The sequence below is a fragment of the Anabrus simplex genome, chromosome 4 (assembly GCF_040414725.1).
Source record: "Anabrus simplex isolate iqAnaSimp1 chromosome 4, ASM4041472v1, whole genome shotgun sequence".
Taxonomy (NCBI): domain Eukaryota; kingdom Metazoa; phylum Arthropoda; class Insecta; order Orthoptera; family Tettigoniidae; genus Anabrus; species Anabrus simplex.
In genome coordinates, this window is record NC_090268.1 from 230,918,521 (window position 1) to 230,945,276 (window position 26,756).

At 37.5% G+C, this 26,756-nt stretch overlaps 1 protein-coding gene across 4 annotated transcripts in view; it reads right to left on the bottom strand.

Annotated features, from left to right (window-relative positions):
• Positions 1-26,756, bottom strand: part of neb (nebbish) — a 468,801-nt gene that overhangs the window by 354,511 nt on the left and 87,534 nt on the right. For all 4 annotated transcript variants that reach the window (XM_067145417.2, XM_068227214.1, XM_068227215.1 and 1 more), the window contains one exon: positions 24,835-24,942. In XM_067145417.2, the coding sequence (XP_067001518.2) occupies positions 24,835-24,942 (108 nt within the window). The remainder of the gene's footprint in view (positions 1-24,834; positions 24,943-26,756) is intronic.

Sequence of the window (26,756 nt, forward strand, 5' to 3'; positions counted from 1 at the left end):
CAGCGACAGACTATGTATGGGAGTCGGATCGCCTCAACAACATTTAAGATTATGCCCGACATCATCTAAGGGTAGCCAGTGACCGGATGAACCCCCCCACCCCCCCACGACATGCTGGCGAACTCTGCAGGTTTTCAGGAAGGTGACAGTGTGGCTGTACCGTCCGGTGCAGACAAAAGGGAAGTCACAGAAACTGCAGCCACAATGGGAAGGCCCATATACAATAGTCACCAGGATCAACAACGTTGTCTACCGGATCCAGCGGCCTCCCCGAGGGAAGATGATTTGTTCACCTGGATCGCCTGGCTCCACATTGTAATGGTTATAGCGTCCGCCATGCCAAGTCGCTACGCGCCGGGGGCGTCATCGTTTCGGCCCCACACCCCTTACGCTCAAGCGCGCCAATCACAAGCAACACTTGGTGCTAGGCCAGCCCTCTCGCCTCCATCTGCGGTCCCATAGCAGAGGACGACGGAAATTACTCGACTATTAATCTGGAGTCTTCTATCTCGCGAGGTTCCTGGATACATCGAGCATCCGGACTGTTCCAGAAGGGTCGGCACAGCTATATAAGAGAGGAGTGACTTGCCTGTAGTTAGTGAGAGTTAGTGAGTGAGTGCGAGATTGAGTTCGCTGGTGTAAGTTAGCGAAGAGCGCAGTCAGTGATAGGTTGGGCTGAGCTGTCAGCCTGATGGAGTGTCCGCCTGTTGGAGCCGAGGACTCATTCCTGTTTCCCTGATGTCATGTGTGTATATCTGTCCCTTGAAGCTGGCTGCTGGAGAAGAACCTTGGGTGTTCTGGAGCACAGCTAAGGGAACACTGGATGCCGACGTGTGCCGACTGTGAACGGAGTTCGACGGGTTGAGTGAACAGCAGATACTATTCCAACCTGCGAGACTGACGTGTAGGCTGTAGACCATGACAGCACTAACGTGTGTGACTGAGTGGCTGAGTGAGTGTAGTGTAAATAATCGATGACTCTGTGTGTGTGTCATTGTAGATGGAACATGAGAAACTAAGAGAGAGAGAAAGCGCGAACCATGCAAGTGTACTTGTGTAACTTGTAATCTCGGCTATCGTCTGTGTGTGTGTAAATCTGTAATTGTAGTGCTAGGTAAATAAATCTTGGAAATAGGACGCTACCAGGTGCTGTACTCATCTAATTATTTATTTACACCGCCAACATGTTACAATATTGTGGAGAAGCTAGGGACGAGCAGCCTTAAAGAGACGGTAGTGTAATGGTTATAGCGTTCGCCATGCCAACTTCCTATGGGCTGGTGACGTCACTGTATTAGCCCACCCTCTTACTCTTCGACCGCGCCAATCACGAACAAGGCTTCGGTGCTAGACCGGCCCCCCTCTCTCTTCCGCCTATGGTGGCGTGGCATAGGACTATTGAAATTACGAGGTGATTAACCTGGAGTCTTCCATCTCGCGAGGTTCCTGGATACATCCAGCATCCGGACTGTTCTGGAATGACTGGCGCAGATATATAAGACAGTGAATTGCCCGAGTTGGAGTTGGTGTAGTTCAGTCGTGAGCTCAGTCAGTGAGTGACTGCCAGTGCTGTGAAGTGCGTGAACTGCTGTGGCTGTCGGACTAGCGTGCTACAGCGTGGACTATTGGTGACAGAGGGACCGTGAAGCTGTGAGATGGACCTTGTGTGTGAATGTAAAAGTGTGTAGGCGCACGAGAACTGCGTAGTATATGGTCGCTTTTGAAATACAGTGTACATGCCCTAGGGTGCAAGTGCGTTTGACTTTGTGACAAAACCGTTTAGCTTGTAAGAATAATCTGTAGTGTTAGAACAAGGGAGAAACTAAGAGAGAGAGAGAGAGAGAGAGAGAGAGAGCACATGAACTGTGTAAGTGTGTGTTACGAGCGAAAGTTGTGTAGTTTTATGCCCAGTTTCTGGAACATGAGATATCGAACCTATAGGGGTATCAAATGGTTAACTTGTGTTTTAGCATTGCACGAACGTAAGATACATCTATCGGTTCGATAAATCGCTTGCTAACTTAGAGGGCCCCGAGCAGGAGATATGTATTTGTTAACTTGGTGGGCGTGTGCGCAGTACTTCAAGTATCAGCAGCTAACATTATGTTTGTTAAAATTTTCTATGGCTTTCTCATCTTCTTCCAATGAAGAAATTGTAGAAATGGTCAACATTCTAGAATGAACATGATTATATCATCGTCGGCCTAATGTTCTAATGAACTATACATTAGTGAAAATGAATTCAAGACAGATTGAGGCTAAACAAATATACTGTCATAGGTTTGGTAGAAGTTACAGATGACAATTTTCATCCTGTGACAATTTTCTATTGTCCCCTGTTGATAAATTATTAATTACGATGCCCTTTAAGATTCAGTACTACTGAGTGTTTTCATATTTGTTTTTTTTTGTTTTGTTTTTTTTTTTTGCTAGGGGCTTTACGTCGCGCCGACACAGATACGTCTTATGGCGACGATGGGATAGGAAAGGCCTAGGAGTTGGAAGGAAGCGGCCGTGGCCTTAATTAAGGTACAGCCCCAGCATTTGCCTGGTGCGAAAATGGGAAACCACGGAAAACCATTTTCAGGGCTGCCGATAGTGGGATTTGAACCTACTATCTCCCGGATGCAAGTTCACAGCCGCACGCCTCTACGCGCACGGCCAACTCGCCCGGTCATATTTGTATTTGTGACTGCATTTGTGTCCATAAAAGCACTGGTACCAGTAACCGAGTATAACAGATAATTACACATTTATCGTAGTAGACCTACTGTAGGCCTACTTGCATTGGCAGTGAGCATATACTTTTATTGTGGGATTATTTTTAATTAACAATATAACATTACAAGGAACAAACAGGTTATATAATTAATTACCCAATATATATATCGTTATACTGTGATCAAACAACGTTCATGTTTTGTAATAACAGGGAAGAGATACGGTATACTTATAAGGCTCAGTGCAAACTGGATTGTGCGTGACATGTTCCACTTGTGTGCATATTTCATTAGAAATCCTCAAAAATGTCAAATTCTTCTGACAGTTCTTTAAACACCACGAAACTGACATCCACGTCAGAGAACTAGTAGAATACCCATTTCTTGCTGCACGGCAAAGAGGGGATAATAGGAGCTGCACAGAAAGCTCAAATGCTTTGCATTTCTTGTGTGCATGTGCCTGACAATCTAGGGAACACACCTAATGCACAAAAACAAAGCAGTACGAGGGGTGGCATCTAGTGTGTATTTATGAAACTTGATCAACGAGCCAATAGTTGACAGTTCGATAAATTAGCTGCTGTTCCACTGTGCAACACAGCGAAGATTTATCGAGTCGGCAGCTGTAACAAAGCAATAGCTATCGGAAAGATATCTCACCATTCCAGAAACCGAGCATTAGTATAGAAGCCACCAGTTAGAGGTGTACAAACTCCGCATTTAACTTGCCCATGCTTGCCTGCTCTCCAGGCAAGCAAGCTAGCCGCACGTAAACAACAGTACAGGCAGGCTGCTGCACTCCTGGCCAGGTCAAGCTCAGCCCAACTTGGGCAGGCTACAGGTTAGCTTGCTTGCTTGCTTTCTTCTTCCTGCTGCGTTAATTGATGTTTGCTCGTTCATTGTGCTGATATGAGACTCGCGTGAATGCAGGCAGGAAAGGGTTTGTTACATGCCAGAATTTGTATAGGATTCGTCGACACAAATATTATTGTGTATGGTTATTTAGTATTATGTTAATCATTACAAAGTTGTGCTTAAATGTATTTCGTAATTCAGAGGTCTTATGTAACTAATTAACAAATAATATTTCTCTCCGTCAAACATAGTTACTTAATAAACAGTAGGTTCTCTGAACAAAATATTTGAATATTTAAATAAACATAATGACTGTTGATGGAACTATGACCATAAATATAATGCATTATTTATTATTCAAGAAAATTAGAAACAAGGATATACATAATGTAGGTACAGGTCGTAAATATATTTAGAAAAATAATTTTATAGGTAACTTTTTGAAATACATTTAATAATTTAGGAACCCCTGCCCCACAAAACCAAAAGAAATAACTATAAAATTAATCAGTTTAGAAGTGTAATTTTACCACTTGCTCTCGTAGTTTGTGGTCGCCTCATACTGTGCACAATGCATACCAATATTTAATGCATGGACACATTATCGCTTGTGTGTATTACTATGAGGTCATTATGTCTTTGTGCATGAAGACGGGAACGTTTTTCGCTGATTAAATTTCCCGAACAGCTGAAGACCCTCTCGCTGGAGAGACTCGTAGCGGGTATGTTAAGCACCTTTTTCGCTACACAGGTGAATTATTTTTCCACCACCGCAGTATATTTTCGTCACTAATAAACCTTTCTTGCAAGTGCCTACTGACCTCATCATGTATCATTGGCGAATTTTCTGCCCAATCGTCAAATTTTGTTTTCTTACGTTGCACTGAATTTTCTTCATTTGAAGAAGATTGGACTTATTGTCTGTTTTGATTGGGTAGCTGCTCTGAAAATATATCTGCCCAAGTTATTGATATTTTATGCTAATAACAGAATATTAAGAAAATTTAATTTGCATAGGTATAATATAATAATAATAATAATAATAATAATAATAATAATAATAATAATAATGAAGAAATAACCAGAGAACCTTACCTTCAGCTCACATTTGTCGAGCTGCCTCGGAAACAGGCATTTGTTCTCCTACATTTAGTTTCTTTAATGTGCGATATTTAGGCACCAAAAGTGTTGCAATTTTTTGTAACATGGTGACTTCAATTTTCTGCTCCAGGCAGACAGCACCGGTTTGTTTCAAAAGCTTCAAGTAATGAAAATTCATTTAGTATGAAAACATTTTTACATTTAAATATCAGGAGACTCACATTAAAATTTAAAAGAAATGAAATATTAGCTGTTCATCGTCATCCTGTGGAGTACAATGGGTTCTTAAGGCCTAAGAAATGTTATAAGCAGGCCAGTAATGTCCTGATCAGAACCGAGCATTTTATCAGAGGCACCCTCCTTCTCTAAAATAGTTCTCACAGCATCTATCTGGGAGTGAACTGATTGCAGCATGTCAAAATAATTGTTCCACCGAATGGAAACATACGGTTTCAAAGATGATTGTAACCTCACACATAGGCTTCTTCTTTTAAAGTACGAAACCGGAGATTTCATTGAATGGATAACAGCCAACACATTAGGAACACTTTCTTTCAAAAAGGGTTCGCTCAGAACATGCTTCAAGACCGTATTAATACCGTAATATGAGCCATTCATGGAAGACGCTTGTATATGCTGAGGGCCTAGCGACCCCTTGTATCATATATGATACACTGGGAATTTATTTTCTCTGGCGCTTCGTATGCATGTTGGGAAGGTTGCACCCATTGTATCATATTCGTCACACTCTACGCTATTCAACCATCGCTTGTTTTTCATTGCTCGCTGTCCCGGTAGATGGCAGGGGAGGTTGTAATCACGTGGAGATTGAACCATAACAACAATGCTGCATAATAAACACAGTAAGTTACGTTATTACGTACTTTATAACGTAAGATTGTTTGCTAATTGTGCTCCAAGTCTGGAGATCATATTTTTATCATAGTAACAAATTTTTCAATAAAATTTCAATGTGTAACACCAAGATATATCTTATGTATCATATATGATACATTGGGTTTCTATAACTACTTTTCAAGCAGTTTTCTCGTGGGTTGTCTGTGATTTAGTATTTAGATTTTTATGCTCGGAATCGTCATGTTTTTGGCTTTAATGCAATAGAACGGTGAGGTAAATACATATCAAATATGTAAGCCCATACAGACGTATTAAAAATAAAAATATATCGATATTTTAAGGTTATGTTACACATGATCTTCCAATTTCTTTTGTTAGGGCTGGATGGTGAAGAGATTTTTGAGATGTTGGATGGCGTAGATCCAAACAATTCAGATATTGAAATTGAAGATGAGGATGTTGAGGCTGATATTCAAGCTCCAGCAGTTAGTACTGGCGTTCTGGAAGAAGGAGCTTCTGATGATGATGATGATGCTAATGATGGAACAGTTTCCAATGGTGATGTTTCTGCCAGAAGGGATCCTACTTAGCGATGGCGCCACAAAACAGAGTGAGTAATTTTGTCAACTGGTCCATTTAATAAATAATCAACCCAGATAAAAGCTAATTTCCACAGATTATCTCATTGTGTGTTGTAGTTCAAACAGTAAAAATTATCTTGTTACTAATTTTATGGTTTGTTTTTCTTTTCAGGTTTCTGGGGCCATCTCATCATGCCCCTTTCATGGCCAAGTGAAGATGAAACAGTACGTGAAAGGAAAACTCCAACCTGTTGGGTTAAAAACTTTGTTATGACAAGTACCAGTGGCCTTCCCTTAGATTTTACCTTGTACGAAGGAGGTGGAAGGGAAATTGTGTCGGAAAAGGTTCCTCTCCCAGAGAAAATGGACATTGGATGAAGGGTTGTACTTAAACTCTTGGACTCTCTTCCTTCTGGTTCAACCATTTTTATGGACAGATATTTATTATCTGTGACTCTCTTTGATGCATTGTTTACCCACAGGTCCATTTTAGATTGTGGTACAATCATGGTAAACAGGATTCCAAAATCCGTGACACTGAAACGGGATGGTGATATGAGGCGCGAAGGGAGAGGTGGAAGTGACCAAGTTGTAAGAGCAGATGAAAAGATGGTTATAGTAAATTAATTTCAACATACTACGGTGTTGCTCCCATTGAAGACTGCAGGCGTTGGTCAAAGAAAGATGATCAGTACATACGTATTCCTCGACCATTCCTAGTCAAAATGTACAACAACATCGTGGGAGGTGTTGATCTCTTGGATAGAATCCTCAGCAGGTATGCTATGAGGAACGGGACTAATAAGTGGACAATTAGAACAATCCACCATTTTTTCGATTTTGTGTTGGCAGCTGCTTGGGTCGAGTATCGAAAGGCTGCCTTGCAAAATAAGTGGCTAAGGAAAGACATTCTAACCTATTACTCATTCAAGCTATGTATTGCAGGGCATCTAATCTACTCTCATGTCACTAGGAAAAGTGTATAAAGTGAAAGTGAAGACGAAGATGACGAATTAGCAGAAGAACAAAGAAAACGAACCCCAACCTAGCCACTTCCACCATTGGCAAAAAGATCAACAAATGCCATGCATTTACCAGAAATGATGACTCAACAGGAGTCAAGATCAACTTGTAGAGCTCCCGGATGGTCTGCACGAACATATGTCAGATGCATAGATTGTAACGTGTTTCTATGTTTCACTTCCCAAAGGAACTGCTTCCGTGATTTCCATACCACAAGAGGGAGTTGCCTGTTGGATGGGTATAGAAAAGCAACCCTAAAATTCATTCTTTCAATGTCTAATAGTTCTAACAAGTACTAGGCTATAAAAGAGCTTATATTAACCTGTATTATCATGTAAATAAATTTTCTTACAGTAAATGTTTGTTCTTGATACAGACCCACTGTATCATATATGATACATCCCCTCCTGCCACTATGGAAAGCCTAAAAATTTTTTTTTTAGTGAAAGTACCATTTTCAAGTCTGAAAGAGTAAAATTAATTCAGAGAATCATATTTCAAGAAACAAATTTGACCTTGGGACCTGTTACAAATGTAATTTTGCAAATATCTTCATGAGAAACGCCATGTCCTTTCAAACGATCTTCAAACTCACTGCGAATAATTTCACCAGTTCCTAGGCAGTCAGGCAAGGTCGAACACATGAATACATACTTACTGAGAGATCAATCTGTATTTATATAGTGCATTGTGACAGACATATAGTGCACACCCTTGTACTTATCTGTCCACAGGTCAGTGTTACTCGCACAGATACCAGATTTAATAGCACGTACTATATCAAGAAGCGTTTTACTGCGCACTTTATCCGCGAAAGTTTGTACCTTCCTAGCAACTGTGACTCGAGAGTGTATAACAATTTTAATATCCACCGAGCCATACTTTTTGCCCATTTCTATCAGCGTTTGCCCCAAATTTAAAAATCCTTCACCCTCAATAGTTGTAAACGGTCTGAAGTTCTTGGCGCACATTTCCACGCACTTATCAGTCACCAAGTCCTTGTTCTCTTTCAAAATATTTTTAGACTGTGGAAAATTTGGGTCAAATTTATAGACATGTCGCAACATACTTGAGGTCTCTGAATGGGTGCTGAGTAGCTTTTGCAAAAATTGCATTGCGAGTAACCTACTGGCTTATTTGATACCTGTTCATAAACACGTGAAAATTTTTCACATAATAGATTTGAGCCCTGCTTTACTACTAGAATAAATTCACCACTTTTTAATTTTTCTTCGACTTCCTTTACGATTTACTACAACGGAGCTGCACTGGGCTCAAAACGTAGCTACACTAACATATAACGACACATTCACGTCGCGTCGATAGCAAACTTCACGTTCACTCTTGTCAAGTCCGGCAGTCCGAACGGGTCCCAGGCAACCTGTCAGGCTTAGGGAAACCCAGGTTTTGGTTTGCTAAGACTAGCGCGCGCAGTACGCGTGCACTCTTGCTTCGCTGACGCTCAAGCTAAGCTGCTTTGCTTGTTGCAGAGCAGCTTGGGGCAGGCAAGCCTGAAGAACAATTTGTACACCTTTACCACCAGTCTAGTGTTAAGATATCTTAGTACCCTGCCAAATCGTCACAGTATTATAATTTAGCTGACATTTGAGAATTAATTCAACTCAGCTCTCTAGCCAACCTCATGACTATGAGCCATCCTCACAATCACTCAAAATTTTTGTTTTATATTGGGTAGAACGGCTCAGCATTCTCTCAGTGCCTGTTGCATCATTGCTCAAAACTTCAATCATCCAGCTTGGATGTGATGTCTGCAGTTAAAAGGGAAGTCATTTTGATTTTTGATGATGTTTACAATGTTGATTTCTGTTGTGAGGTTTTTTCAAATACTGTTTCTTTCAAACATGTTTATCAGTTTGCCCAACGTTTCTGATACAGATCTGTTGACATGTTAGTTGTGACAAATTATGTCAGGTGTGTGGGATCCCAATATAATTTCCTGCACTAGGTTTTCAACATTATCAAGCATGTCCTTGAGTCCAGTTTTATTCTTAGTCATATAACTCAGTACATAAATTTGCTGCATATGTGTAGTTGATGATCGGAAGCAAAGTTTGAGTTTGGCACTTAATGTAAGCACAACAGGATGTACTGCATTTACTCAAATTTAATGCACACTTTTCTCAGCCAAATTCAGTCTCCATAATGGATGCACATTAGAATCAATGGTGCAAATTCGTGGGCAACTCGAAAATTATGCTCAACTTTCTGCTATACGACGTGTGCTTCGGCACTGATTAAGTTACCTCATCACTCCTCATTTCACAATTATGCTTTGCATAACTTTGTACTTTATTTTGCAAGCATTATTGAATTTTTGTATGCATTGTTGACAATAAAAGCTTTACTGTGACCTGCGAGCATGATTTAACCATGAGATGGAACAAAAAAACCAACATGTTTCATATAAAACAAGCATCAATGACAGCTAATGCTTTATTGGCGTAACAGAGACCAACATTAGCTTGTGGGCCCCCCAAAAAAGTAATATTTACTTTTAAAACAATGAGAAATAAGTTCATTGGCCCATGAAAAGACATCCTGAGACAGACAAGGTTTTGAAGTTTGTACAGGAAAGGAAATAAAAATACATTAGCATAAACCCATTGTCAAAGTAATGTTCCTCACGGTCCACAACCTGTGTTGTAACAATGGGAAGTCCATAAATGGAACTGATTGTTGTATGCAGAAAAACTGAATTTTACACCTACTTTTTCGCAGAAAACTGTGCTCTGCGTCCTCAAAATTCTCGACTGTCCACGAGAAAGGCTTCTATATTACAACTGCAAACAACTTTTTTCAAATTTAAAATTCTTGAAACGTGAGAAGAGCATTAGATTTGCTAGTTGCTTTACGTCGCACCGACACAGATAGGTCTCGCATATATACTCTATTTAAGTAAAATGTATGATTCCACCTATTCAATACAGTATACTTTTGCAATGCAGTTTTTTACATGACAGTTGTAAATTTATTTGGTACCAGTTTTGACCCTGTTCAGGATCATCAGCCATAAACATTCAGTTATACAGACATGATATTGTATAGGCTTTTGGGCTTGTGCCGTGTCAAGAAAATAAGGTGAAATTCTTAACGTTTTGCAGAAAACCGTGCTCTGCGTCCTCAGAAGAATTCTTGACTGTCCACGAGAAAGGCTTCTTAAACAATAACACTTTTGAATTTGGAACGTTATAATAGAAGTAGAAGTGGAAATGGTACGTTCATATATCCACATATCCAGATGGAGATGGATACGCTCAAAGTCGCCTTTAAGGGTAATGGTTACAGCGACTTGCAAATTCATAGAGCCCTGCATCCCAGAGAAACTACCAAGCAAATCTCACAGAAGGAAGAAGTGAAGGGAACTGCCTACTTTGCCTTACATCCACACCACAAATCGAATTGCCAAGGTCCTCCACAAACACAATATAAAAACAGTGTTTGGCACCACCACTAAAACTGTTCACAGTCTGAGTAAAACCAAGGACAAATTGTCCCCACTTTTACATCCTGAAGTATACAAAATTCCCTGTAGGTGCGGCAAAGTATACATCAGCCAAACATGCCTGTCCATTGGTACCCGTATCAAAGAACATAAACGTAATATTCGTCTCAACCAACCTGACAAATCGCCAATAGCTGAGCACACTATCGTCGGGTCATGATGTCATGTTCCAAAATGCTCGAGCCCTTACCCACACAAGACACTACACGTCCAGGATTATACGGGAAGCTGTGGAAATACGTAGAAATCCTAACAATTTCAACAGGGACACCGGCTATCAATTAAGTAATACTTGGTTGCCAGCCATTAAGAATTTACGTAGGTAGTTCCCTTCCCTGCCCCTTCACTATTGTTATTTCGTCTCTGTGTTTTTTCCAAATTCGTACGCTCCCTGTCGCCAGATGTTTCATTCCAGGCTTATGTCTATGTCTTATACCTGTCGTATGTTACGCAAACACGTTTTGTGAACCGCTGTCTGATTGTGATAGTTCGGTCAGCTTCCGCTTCGAACGCTAGCGTTGTGCCATGTCCTGGGGGGCCACCTGGCGGTGAATGAACGTACCATTTCCACTTCTACTTCTATTATAACGTTCCAAATTCAAAAGTGTCATTGTTTAAGAAGCCTTTCTCGTGGACAGTCTACCTTTCTTCTGAGGACGCAGAGCACAGTTTTCTGTGAAATGTTAAGAATTTCACCTTATTTTCTTGACACGGCACAAGGCCAAAAAGCCTATACAATATCATGTCTGTAAGTACGGGCCGTGAAAGGATTAATGGCAACCTTCAGTTATACAATTCAGTCGAAAGGTCTTAAAACATTACATTTTTAACATGATATTTTAGTTAAAATAAACAAATATGACATTGTCATGCTTAAAAGTTAGATGATGATGAGACACAGAGATGATAGAAGCACATGTATTTTAGTATTATGGAAAATTGAATGCCGTTACAAATGTGATAAAAGTTCATAAAAATAAATGCTTCAGAACATGCTGTTGGAGAAGTGCTAATATATTTCTAGGTACTAGTTGCTCTAAAAAGCGTATCTTTCACGTAAGTTCTGGTGATTGTATGACCTTGCTTAACATGACGTAAACAAGCACAAATGCTTCAGAGTATGGCATTTATATGCTACTAAATTAAAAATTAATAGGTTTTCAGTACTAATTGTTTTTAAAATGAGTGTCTTTCACGTAAGTTCTAACAGTTGTGTGGCCTTGCTGACATTAATGCAGAGGAAATAAGTCGTACACATAATGTAAGCAAATTAAAAACATATAATTGGATGAACTGCAAGCAGAGTTCTGAGATAATGAAGGCACGTGCTGCACGTAAAGGTCAAATAAATGTAAGAAGATTGATGAAGATTTCTCAGTTCATTGCGGAGCAATTGGACCTTGCGCAGCGGTATGCGGAGCGTGGCTGATAGTGTATCTGATGGGATACGAAAGGTCTAGGGGTGGAAAAGAAGGGGCCATGGCTTTAAATAAGGTACAACCCCAGCGTTCGCCTGGTGTGAAAATGGAAAACTACAGAAAACCATTTTCAGGGCTGCCGACAGTGGGGTTCAAATTAATATTTAGAAATTTCATGATCCGTATTGAAGTGGGATTACAATATTTAAAAATTAAGAGGGTTCCTCCTATTCAATACAAAGATATTTATTAATGTGAAAGAATCACATATCGTTCAAATGAGGTACTAGTTTCGGCACCAGATATGTGCCATCATCAGCCACAAAGTCAAATCGGGCAAACACAATAAAGCCCTAAAACAACTTTATATACACTATAACATCTGCATGGATGAATATGAAATATGACTTTAAAACAACTTTAAACACACTATAACATTTGCACAGATGAATATAAAATAAAATATGGTAGATGAAGTTGCATTCCATTTTAAAATCCGTTAAAATGATAACTCCGTTGTTGTATACCCATGGCGGTTTGTCCAGCTTATATATAACTTTAGTTTTCTAAAACTGTTAAATTATGCTGTGAGGTTGATTGTCATATGAAGTTGACACTATGTGTGTTCTGTAGTTTGGTTCCGGAAAATAAACGTACACATGAACTTGGTAAGATCCAAAGAATTAATTCCCACTTCAATATGGGTTGAGGAACCTGGGAAAGAAATTAGAAGTCAAATTAGGCAAAAGATCGGAAGGAAAGAACAAAAAGAAAAGTCTAGAAAAACCCAGAGAATACTAGAAACGAACTCACCTTGAGCAGCCTGAGTGATCGGCGGACAGAGCTGGACTGATGGATGCAATTATAAGGTTAAGGGGCGAGGCGTAAGGGAGGAGAGGGGAGGGGTAGAGGCGGAGCAACTGTCACGGAGCTAAGGTGGAGCGGAAGGATGTGGTAGTGGGGGTAAATGATGCGGATATGTACTGCGTATGGTTTGAAAGATCGAATTGTTTTTAGGTGGTCTAATATTTCTTAGCCATTTAATTAAGAGATCATAAAGAATATTAGTTTTCTCGGAAATTTCATTTAAATTATAGTTAGGGTTGAAATATTGATCGCAATGAATGAAACAATTTTCGATGATGTTCATAATTGGCCCTTTGTTTGCTATTTGAAGTATTTCAAAATCCTGTTCTATATCAGTAAACTTATGATTAGAGTCGTGAATGTGTTGGCCTACAGCAGAAAACTTGTTATATCTTACCGCGTTGACGTGCTCTGAATATCTGGTTATGAAGTTGCGTCCTGTTTGTCCCACGTAGGAGGCGCTGCAGTCGATAATAAATATTAAATATTTTAGTGGGGTTCAAACCCGCTATCTCCCGGATGCAAGCTCACAGTTAACCGCACGGCAGCATTAGATTTTAGTAAATGTGATATTTGTTTCAAAAAATGCTTGTTTAGCTTTTAGAATTTTGTGAGTTTGTCATGTTGATTATTTATTTAAAAACATTCTGATATACCGTATTTACTCGTGTATTAGACCCTCCCCCCCCCTCCCGGCTTTTCGAGACGAAGAAAATGAGAAAAATAAATCTCTCACACAGGACCCCCAATGTAATTCGTCAGAGAAGAACAACGTTTCTGCTTCGAAGCGGGTACAAGTCTTATTGCAGCTCTGATGACATCGCACAAATTTGAGTATAGTTTCATCCGTATGACCCACGCAATGAAAACACGCGTCAAAGTCATGCGGTACATCTGTGTTTCGTAATTAAGAAATATCTACCTCTGTACCATAGGCCTATTGGAGCTCTGATGACGTCGCACAAATAGGTGAATAGTTTCGTGTCCGAACCGCACACTGCAGGCTACATCAGTCAGTGCTGTATGTCTGTATCATTTAGTTAAGAATGTCCACCAGCATAATGGTTAGCACAATTAGCTGCCATTCTCGGGAGTCTAAGTTCGATTCCCGGTACCGTACAGGCAGAGATTTACGAATGGCAGGAATCATATGCGGTCAAAATGGAACATATCACTCCCCTGCACTGAAGGCATGTCTAAAAGGAGCTGAACCACCCTGGCATGAGGTAACAAGTTTACTTTAGTTGAGAAAATATTTGAAGTTGTTGCTATTAATATAGGAGGCGAGGTCAATAACAAAGCGATTGTTTAATATCTTAAAACGGTCCACCTTTTCAATACAAAAAGTTATATTTTATTTATAACATGTATTTGTACTTGGAACTAGTTTCGACGCTGTGTTTGCGTCATCATCAGCCAAAATGGGAAACAGGCAAGCATGTAGGCATTTATGTTACACAAGGCGTTACATTAAACAATACACATCTTACAAGGAGATAAAAACAGGGACGAATATAGGAAACAAATGAATCGTTGAGAAAACAAAAGTTATACAAATTAAAAATAACCTTAACCACACATCTTGCAGTGCGAAAGTGTTCTTCTTGAATGATTCCTGAATGTAAAACACACGCGCACACATTTCTGAGGAGCCAGCAGGCAGGACAAAGTAAAGTGAAACCTTAAGAGTTCTTCTGAGAAGAGTTCATCATTTTTCTATGTTCCGACTAACTAATGAAGTCTCCCTTGAGTTCCTGATAAACATATACAACAGGAAATTCTCCTTCACTCTCCACACTAGCTATAAAGAACAACGGTAAAATTTTAAATATTGCGCAGAGACGTGAAAGCATGATTTTGAACATGATATAACTCCTTCAGATAACCCAGTTTTTACACAAGGTGTTACATTAATTAATACACATCTTACGAGGAGATAAAAACAGGGACGAATGTGGAAACACATGCATCGTTGAGAAAGCAAAGTTATACATATTAAAAATAAGCTTAACCACACAACTTGCAGTGCGAAAATATTTGCCTTGAATGATTCCTGAATACAAAACGCACGCGCACACACTTCTAAAGAGCCAGCAGGCAGGAAAAAGTAAGGTGAAACCTTGAGAGTTCTTCTGAGAAGAGTTCATCATTCTTTCTATGATCTGACTAACTAATGAAGTCTCCCTTGAGTTCCTGATAAACATACACAACAGGAAAATTAAACAATACACATCTTACAAGGAGATAAAAAACAGGGAAAGTTATACATATTAAAAATAACCTTAACCACATATCTTGTAGTGCGAAAATATTCGTCTTGAATGATTCCTGAATACAAAACACACGCACATACATTTCTGAAGAGCCAGGAGGCAGGAAAAAGTAAAGTGAAACCTTAAGAGTTCTTCTGAGAAGAGTTCATCATTTTTTCTATGTTCCGACTAACTAATGAAGTCTCCCTTGAGTTCCTGATAAACATACACAACAGGAAATTCTTCTTCACTCTCAACAATAGCTATAAAGATCAACGGTAAATTTCATTTTAAATATTGTGTAGAGACGTGAAAGCATGATCTTGAATATAATATAACTCCTTCATTTAACCCAATTTTTTACACAAGGTGTTATATTAAACAATACACATCTTACGAGGAGATAAAAACAGGGACGAATGTAGAAACAAATGCATTTTTGAGAAAGCAAAAATTATACATATTAAAAATAAGCTTAACCACACAACTTGCAGTGCGAAAATATTTGCCTTGAATGAATCCTGAATACAAGATGCATGCACACACTTTCTAAAGAGCCAGCAGGCAGGAAAAGGTAAGATGAAACCTTAAGAGTTCTTCTGAGAAGAGTTCATCATTCTTTCTATGTTCCAACTAACTAAAGAAGTCTCCCTTGAGTTCCTGATAAACATACACAACAGGAAATTCTCTTTAACTCTCAACAATAGCTATAAAAGAGCAACGGTAAATTGTATTTTAAATACTGTGCAGAGATGTGGAAGCATGATCTTGAACATGATATAACTTCTTCATTTAACCACCTTTGAAAGTTTCTCTCTATATTACATAGCTTCATTAACAACCATTCTGTAGATGCACAAATTAATCTTGTAATCTTCACCGGACCTATGAAGATTACAAGATTAATTTGTGCATCTACAGAATGGTTGTTAATGAAGCTATGTAATATAGAGAGAAACTTTCAAAGGTGGTTAAATGAAGAAGTTATATCATGTTCAAGATCATGCTTCCACATCTCTGCACAGTATTTAAAATACAATTTACCGTTGCTCTTTTATAGCTATTGTTGAGAGTTAAAGAGAATTTCCTGTTGTGTATGTTTATCAGGAACTCAAGGGAGACTTCTTTAGTTAGTTGGAACATAGAAAGAATGATGAACTCTTCTCAGAAGAACTCTTAAGGTTTCATCTTACCTTTTCCTGCCTGCTGGCTCTTTAGAAAGTGTGTGCATGCATCTTGTATTCAGGATTCATTCAAGGCAAATATTTTCGCACTGCAAGTTGTGTGGTTAAGCTTATTTTTAATATGTATAATTTTTGCTTTCTCAAAAATGCATTTGTTTCTACATTCGTCCCTGTTTTTATCTCCTCGTAAGATGTGTATTGTTTAATATAACACCTTGTGTAAAAAATTGGGTTAAATGAAGGAGTTATATTATATTCAAGATCATGCTTTCACGTCTCTACACAATATTTAAAATGAAATTTACCGTTGATCTTTATAGCTATTGTTGAGAGTGAAGAAGAATTTCCTGTTGTGTATGTTTATCAGGAACTCAAGGGAGACTTCATTAGTTAGTCGGAACATAGAAAAAATGATGAACTCTTCTCAGAAGAACTCTTAAGGTTTCACTTTACTTTTTCCTGCCTCCTGGCTCTTCAGAAATGTATGTGCGTGTGTTTTGTATTCAGGAATCATTCAAGACGAATATTTTCGCACTACAAGATATGTGGTTAAGGTTATTTTTAATATGTATAACTTTCCCTGTTTTTTATCTCCTTGTAAGATGTGTATTGTTTAATTTTCCTGTTGTGTATGTTTATCAGGAACTCAAGGGAGACTTCATTAGTTAGTCAGATCATAGAAAGAATGATGAACTCTTCTCAGAAGAACTCTCAAGGTTTCACCTTACTTTTTCCTGCCTGCTGGCTCTTTAGAAGTGTGTGCGCGTGCGTTTTGTATTCAGGAATCATTCAAGGCAAATATTTTCGCACTGCAAGTTGTGTGGTTAAGCTTATTTTTAATATGTATAACTTTGCTTTCTCAACGATGCATGTGTTTCCACATTCGTCCCTGTTTTTATCTCCTCGTAAGATGTGTATTAATTAATGTAACACCTTGTGTAAAAACTGGGTTATCTGAAGGAGTTATATCATGTTCAAAATCATGCTTTCACGTCTCTGCGCAATATTTAAAATTTTACCGTTGTTCTTTATAGCTAGTGTGGAGAGTGAAGGAGAATTTCCTGTTGTATATGTTTATCAGGAACTCAAGGGAGACTTCATTAGTTAGTCGGAACATAGAAAAATGATGAACTCTTCTCAGAAGAACTCTTAAGGTTTCACTTTACTTTGTCCTGCCTGCTGGCTCCTCAGAAATGTGTGCGCGTGTGTTTTACATTCAGGAATCATTCAAGAAGAACACTTTCGCACTGCAAGATGTGTGGTTAAGGTTATTTTTAATTTGTATAACTTTTGTTTTCTCAACGATTCATTTGTTTCCTATATTCGTCCCTGTTTTTATCTCCTTGTAAGATGTGTATTGTTTAATGTAACGCCTTGTGTAACATAAATGCCTACATGCTTGCCTGTTTCCCATTTTGGCTGATGATGACGCAAACACAGCGTCGAAACTAGTTCCAAGTACAAATACATGTTATAAATAAAATATAACTTTTTGTATTGAAAAGGTGGACCGTTTTAAGTTTTTCCTATCATCCTTCTCAGTTCAATACGGACAAAAAATGAAATTCTTAGGTTTAAATGTTTAATATCTCGTAACTCGGGCCAATTAGGTTTACAATGTAATTAAAACTACCCAATTATGACGACTGTTTTACTCACCAATGTACTTAACAAATAATAAAAACAATAATAATGACGCACACTAACAAGACTTTTTCACAAAAAGCATTGTGACTTTTGGGACTATCCCGGATGTGAAGTGGACAAATGGTGCAAAGTGGTCGGATGAACGCCGTGTTCAACACAGTGAGGTGAAGAAAACCTACACGATCTATCGCAAACTGAGTAAACGCCAGAATGTATAATGAAACTTATCGTGGTCCCTAGTTGGCCGATTAGCGAATAATATATTAATAACAATAATTTTATGTTTCTGCTTACTTTTAATGATTTCTGGAGTAGCCAAACAAAACATACTAGGGTATCTGTTAATAAAAACTGTACACAATGAACATACGAAATTAAACATGATAAAACGCATTACCGCAATACCTGTAGATATCCATAAATGCAGCAAATTTTCCTATTATTTATTGTTATTCTTTCCGTCATGGAACTTTTGGCACTGTAAGGGCGATAGCATACCTAACCTAAACAATGCGGTCTCTCTTATCCCATTTACAGCTGTTCAGGTAAATCCTGAAGCGATAAATGTGGAGAACAAGCAAGAAATATACTTAAAAATAAGGGTTTGGTTTTCAACAGCTGCAGTTATCAAACGAATGCTTCCAGTCACTACGTATCACATTTGGAAGTACAACTCGTAACCTACGCTTGGTGGTTTGGCACGCTTTCTACGCAGCTTTATTCGAAAGAAGTGGCTTCTGCTACACATACACCAACTGGGAATATAAGAGATTATCTCCCTATTCGGAATATATTCACACTGTCTGGACTCTAGTCTGGAACAAAACTATTTTTAAAAGGTTACAAAAGACGTGAACTTGAATGCTCTCGATTGCTGGGCTGCTGCTGCTATGGCTGACAAGATGGCAGTGAAGATGATGTCACTGGGAATGAAAACACGCCGGTAGCAGGGAAGTTGGCAGCACAAGGCGATAATTCAAATGAAAGCAGTGATCAGGTTTACTCAGGTTTACTGTGTGGTAGGTCTACTGCTCAACTCACAGAGACAAATGACTGGCTATTATTTGTATCAATATTGCACAATATAATATGATACCCTTATCCCTTTTCTCTACAGGATCGAATATGAAGCGAGACGAATCGCCATAGCGAGTTTTTACGACTGTACGCCCTTCCCGACGTCAACCTCATCAGAGGAATTAATGAGATGTAACGAATGATGTGATATAAAGAGTAATTAAAACCAGCTATATTTACTTTATATATAGGCCTCGACCTAAAAGTCATGTTCTCCATTTATGGTATTTTTACATTTAGAAATATAGCCTTAAATCAAAAATAGCCAGTATAACTCAAATACATGCATAGGTTTGTTAAAAAATAGTGTAGAATGTTTACATGTAAAATTTATAGCTCTTTATAGCCTAGAAGTCATGTGTTCACTGCACAAAATTTGAGGTTATCGCAAACTGGACTCCCCTTTACTTTTATTGGCTGTAAAAGTGGGGAAAATGGTGGTCTAATATGTGAGTAAATACAGTAATTCAGTAGGTTCAAATTTGAGATATTCTCTTACCTGTGTGTGTAGAGGTCTTTTGTGTATATGATAATTTTGTTACGTCGTCTACTTTTGTGAAAGTTAAAAAAACACTGATATGTATCCACAAAGATGCACACGAGATGCTGTCAGTTGGTACTGTACCATTACGTTACATTCAAGGCGATCATATGCACAAAAAAAACGTAGCGGACAAAATGGCGCGCGGCAGCATCATGCATCACAAACACACAGGAAGTATCACCAAGGTGCAAATCAATCTTAGAAGGTGGAGAGTCATAAAAGACCATCAAAAAGGAGTTTCAAGATGGAACAAATATTGTTTTGATAAATAGTTGAAATCAATTAATTCTTTATACCTTGAGAAAGAAGATCGCTTTAAAAAATAATCCACTTGGAAGCAAGAAGAGGTTGTTATTCAGCAAACACGAAGAGAACTTCAAAGTAAAAATATAAATATTTACAAAGGACTCGAACATACGTCGCTAAAGACTAAGTCAAGTCTTGGAGAAACGACTATCTCAATTCAAATATATTTGAGAGAAGGAATATACGAGCTGCTACAAGAAAACGAGAAAGGGCGAATTCCCGTACTGATTATAGTCAAGAATAACTGAAATAATAACTAGAAGCAGCAGTTATCCAGAAGAAAGAGATATATTTAATAAGAATAAGCCGCATTGAATACATATAAAGGCGCAATTTCAAGATATATAAGAAAACACTAACATTTATTCATATCTGTTAAAAGGCTTAAGATGAAGGAATCTATTATTTATTCTGCCCATATAATATCGTTTTCTACTTTCATGGACACCTGCAATATGATTAGACCCGCCTAAACTAATGGGAAGAAGATTGCCCAGGCCACCATAACGAGGACCAATACTGCCATGCCGAGAAACCAGCCGTGACGTGTCCGGAGGTGGAATCCAGCTACACAAAGATGGCATAGCACACAAGCAGAAGCCAGCAGTTGCCGGAGACGAGGCAAGATAAGCTTCCTATATTAAAATATTAGTAGTATTTGTTGAAGTTAATTTGTATTAGTGGAATATTACCTATAAATGAATCATATGTGCCAAATGATGAATGTTAGTGGTAGGTCCTAAGCATAACCGCGAGTGAGTACCAATTTAAGTAACAGATTTACTCAAACATGAAATGATATGGTTAAGTCAACATATGTGATGTGTGTATATCGATTTCAACATACCAATCTACACGGAAAGTTTAGTTAGCTATGAACTGGGAGAAATTGAGAAGAATACATGAATTGCCGAGTATAATGTAGTTTTTGAGGAAAACAGATCGACAGACATGGCCGTAATTACTTTATTAATACGAAGAAATGGATCATACTGGGGATATGTGTTTATTATGAAGAATAAATCGTCGAGGGAGTATCGGACCATAACTAAGATGATATTTAAAGGAAGGGAAATGAAATGATATTTATTCAGAAGGATTAATAAGAAGAGATGGATGTGAAATGTGTGATAATGAGAGCATTGAGATGTAACATTTCTTTCGTCGTAAGGTTATATGAAGGAAGTTGTTGTTGCAGTTGTTGTTGTTACGGATTCATATGATAGATACTGGTAATGCATGAAGGTTATAAGGTTAGGTCATGTTGAGATGAACATAGAGCAAGAGTCCAGCTGATTTAATATCGATTTGTGACATAACGTAACAGGTTATGTATAGTTATTGAGTTTCAGATACTTATTGGTGTAGATGTAGGGACATTAAGAATTATCGTACTACAGAGAATAATGGCACAGCGGTATATGAAACAAGATTATTCATCATTAATAATAGGACATATATAAATGATTGGCACAATTTCTCGGTTCATACTGATAGATTATTTTATGAAAAGCACCGACTGACTATATATATATATATATATATGATTTCCACTGTCGTGAACGAGTTGATATAGCAATGTCTAGTTAATATTTCTAATTATAATTATATTTTAGAGTGTGGTACAGTTAATGGCCACAATAAGGAAACTTGTTGAATATCTCGCATCTCGTAAATACATACGAAGCCCCAAATATGAAGAATCCTCCGTATCCCAATAAAAATAAAGGAAATGACCTTGTTAAAAGTAACCTCATGACCAATTATCAATTTTATTAAGCAATTTGGAACATTGAATGTTGTTATTCATGTTATCACCATGGTTAAACCTTAGCTTTTCATTACTTGAAGTGAATCACATGTTAGGAACGCAAATGACGGATGTAATTAATTCAACGAAGTGTTTATTGGCAAATGGTGTATGTATGAATACAGAAGACCCCATTTCAGCTATGTTAACAACAACAATAAGATGATTAATTATCAAATATCCATTTTCTTTTCTCTACAAATTTTATTTCAATTTCATTCTTTTTTACCCAAAGTTAGCATGCTAATAAATTAGTGTAAGTATTATTTCCGAGTCTTTATTTTGAAATACAGGTTTAGATATGTAGCTGTAAGGTAATATAACCATTGATGTCACGAATTATTGATGATATATGACGAATGATGAAGTCCACCGGCAGAGTTGGGGGGTTGAATAATATTTTAGTGGACATGCCTTTACTCTTGAAAGGAACCTGCGATATTATAATATTTTAGAGGTTAATATCTTACCCTGAGAAGCTACTGGGAATTTATACGAATGCCTACTTGGAATTGGGCATGGTATAGTACAGTATTATTTATTCACATCTATTTACAAATTAACACACACATAACCTAAATGACAGTACCACAAACAAAACACTTCACTCCAAGATCAACAAAGACACTATTTTTTAAACAACTGCATATCGCTTCAACATGGAGACTGCAACCACTGCATGTCACGAGGTCACAAGTATAATCATGCTACACCAAAACTCTACTGAATAACTCGTCGCAACCATCAAGACCACCTCCCTATATATGTTCTCGCCAGGCTTACAGAAAGATACGTTGAAAGAAATACCTTCTTGAAAACTCCACAGTGCCTAATACATAGATTATAATGTACAGAATATTCTCCATTGTTCTAGTACCTATTACCATTCTGGAAATTACAGTGTGTTTCACAATTATGGATTACAAATTATATATATAGCCTACAGGTAAGAATAAATTATAATATTAATATACAGGTATTTACATTAACTGAACTCATATAAATATTTATGTACAGCACATGTGTCATGACATAACCTCACAAACGAGATTGTATTGTAAAAATAATACAAATACTAACAGGATGTAACACTTCATAGCCATACATACAAGTAATAATAATAATAATAATAATAATAATAATAATAATAATAATAATAATAATAATAATAATAATAATAATTGTATCTAGAGGGAAAGCAACAAATGCTAAATGGACACATTTAGTTCGGAAGGACCTACAATACCTAAATACTGATCACATTGACATTTACAACCGAGATAAGTTCAGAAAGTTAATCAAGACATCTGACCCTCTTCAGTCACTAACAGCTAAATCACTGCGTCCAGGAGTATGGGTGAAATGGACTCAAGAAAGGGAAGACATCCATAGCGCTAGAATGAAGGAATACTGGGCTGAGAAGAAAAGAGCTCAGCAAAGAACCACGTGGTCCATCATAGGCCTAAACGTATAATAATAATAATAATAATAATAATAATAATAATAATAATAATAATAATAATAATAATAATAATAATAATAATAATAATAATAATAATAATAATAATAATAATAATAATAATAATAATAATTCATCACTACAACACTGTCATCAAACCAGTATTGCTGTATGCATCTGAATGCCTTATCCTGTCCGAGAAATGTTTGCTTGCGGATTTAGAGAGAAAAGGAAGAAAGATCCTACACACCATACCTGGCCCAGACTACAAAAATGGCATCTACATTAAAAAATCCAGGTAAGAAGTATACTGTAAGATAGAAAAGATCACGGACACAATGCGTAAAGGCAGAGTTCGCTTCTACGGTCATATACGACGGAACATCGACTCTCGATGGACGAAATGTACCTTCAGTATATTTTATTCAAAACCAAAAACAGCAATGCCATGGTGCATTAATGTCAAGAAAGATCTTAAAGAACTGGGCCTACAAGCAGAAGATGCAAAAGACCGAAATCTTTTCAGAGCAGCTGTCAACACTTGGGACTTTCCGGGACGAAAAACAGGCAACTTGTGCTAAATGGACAGAAGAATGTCGTGCTAAATACAGTGAGCTAATGAAGACAATGCGGATCAAGCGAAAAATTATCAAACGCCAGAATGTAAAGTGAGGCTTATCGTGGTCCATAGTTAGCCAATTAGCAAAGTTGAAATAATAATAATAATAATAATAATAATAATAATAATAATAATAATAATAAATTATTATTATTAATAATAAATAAATAATAAATAATAATTTATCATTATTATTATTATTATTATTATTAAAGCCGATATTTGCATTAGCTACCCATGGGTGAAAGAATATTGTTTTCAAGTTATGTCTGTTTATCGCACTTGCGTCAACTGATCTGTTCTCTGGCATGTATGTTTTGAAGTGGCAAATTCACTGCTGTGCATTAATGTTTTGATGTGTGTAACGGTTCAATGAATGTTATTCGCTTTATGTCCACATATTACTTTTATGGTTTTCAGGTAATGTCTATGTGCTGGAAATGTTATCCTACATAAATTCTTTTACAGCCCAGTATATCTCCGACATGACACTTGTACACACAGAGCACATTCAAATACAAACGGACCGAATCACAATCAAACCAAGTCACCTTGTGGTCAGAAAGCAAGGTGTACGTTTCAGTAATGGGAGATATGATTCAGGTGAGTTAAAGTCTGAGTTTAACATGCTCCTATATGCTGGTTTGTGAATTCAAGTTTGAGACAATTTACCTCTGATTACTGGCATTACATTTGTATTTTAGGTAAAGTTTTAGACCTCTGTTTAATAGATTGGTTTCATTTGCTGTAAAAGTGATGTCCACAGGTTATAGGATGACTGGCATTTTTTAAAAAAACTCCTGCAACATTCATTCACAAATATGAAAGTCATCAAGTGTTTTTGTCAAGGGAGTTAGATGACAAAGATGACCATTCAGATGAAAGCACTCAGATAAGGTAATGCATTCAGTGTTTAGCAATTGCTGTAATTCAATTTAATTTTGATCAACACATCTATTTTTGTGCTTAAGAATAAGGTCAGATTTGTACCTGAATTTGTGTGAGAATGACACTGAAAATAGAATGTGATCGAGAACTCTTCTCATTCATGCCTGTAGCTGCGGTAGCACGTTGACTGTTTCCAACCAGTAACCATCCCTGCAAAAATAAACACATCAAAGTTGCAACCATAAGAATGAAGATTAATCATATTTCATGCAACAGTTTGTTAGTACAGTATGTTACATTATAAGAAGTGATCTTAAAGTTACAGGGTAATTTGTAATCTATATTTTTCTGTAAATTTGGTGAAGTGTTTATTTACTTCCCACAACATGTATGGATTAACATTTATAACAAAACAGTACATGCATGTAAATACGATATCATGTATGAAAAGAAAATAATGTATCTTTCTCAGTAAATATGGATTCTAAATATAAGTTAATCTGGGATGGACAGCTGAATCACAAAAATATGGAAGCAAGTAGAGGATTTGGATTCAGGAGGTCAAATGGACTGTATTGCCATTGACCTGTCTAAGGCATTTGCTAGGGTGGATCATGTGAGACTACTGACAAAAATGAGTGCAAATGGCCTAGACAAAAGAGTGACTGAATGGGTTGCTATATTTCTAGAAAACAGACCTCAGAATTAGAGTAGGCGATGCTTTATCTGACCCTGTAATCAATAGGAGGGGAATTCCTGAAGGCAGTATTATTGGACCTTTATGTTTTCTTATATACTGTATATAAATGATATGAGTAAATAAATGGAATCAAAGATAAGGCTTTTTATGGATTACATTATTCCATATAGAGTAATAAACAAGTTAGAAGATTGTGATCAACTGCAAAATGACCTAGATAATGTTGTGAGGTGGACAGCAGGCAATGGTATGGTGATAAACGGGGTTAAAAGTCAGATTGTGAGTTTCACAAATAGGAAAAGACCTCTCAGTTTTAATTACTGCATTGATGGAATGAAAGTTCCTTATGGGGATCACTGTAAGTACCTAGGTGTTAATATAAGGAAAGATCTTCATTGGGGTAATCACATAAATGGGATTGTAAATAAAGGGTACAGATCTCTGCACATGGTTAGAACTGTGTTTAGGGGTTGTAGTAAGGATGTAAAGGAGAGGGCATACAAGTCTCTGGTAAGGTTCCAAATAGAGTACGATTCCAGTGTATGGGCCCCTAACCAGAATTACTTGATTCAAGAACTGAAAAAATCCAAAGAAAAGCAGCTCGATTTGTTCTGGATGATTTCTGACAAAAGAGTAGCATTTGGGCTGGGAAAACTTGGGAGAAAGAAGACGAGCTGCTCAACTAAGTGGTATGTTACAAGTAAATACTGTATACTCATATTTGAATCCGTATTGAAATTCAATATAAATCTTATACAAGTGTTTATTTCTAAGTTCACCTATTCAATACATAAAATACATTTATAAATAGGACTTCATCCTTGTTATAAATTCTATATTTGGTACATGTTTCACCCGTCTACCAGGCTTCATCAGCCATAATGTCTCAAGGTTAGTTCAGGTTCAGGATCCTGACTTTAATTTTTTTTTTTTTGCTAGTTGCTTTACGTCGCACCGACACAGATAGGTCTTATGGCGACGATGGGACAGGAAAGGGCTAGGAGTGGGAAGGAAGCGGCCGTGGCCTTAATGAAGGTACAGCCCCAGCATTTGCCTGGTGTGAAAATGGGAAACCATGGAAAACCATTTTCAGGGCTGCCGACAGTGGGGTTCGAACCTACTATCTCCCGAATACTGGATACTGACCGCACTTAAGCGACTGCAGCTATCGAGCTCGGTACTTTAATCTTTATAAGTTATTTGTACTTTATTACGGTCTTTAAACTAATTTACAAAAAAATTATATTGTAACTGAAGATCAGTTATTACACAGTATATAAAATAACAGCCTGCCTGTGAACAAGTAAATTGACAGTTCTGTACA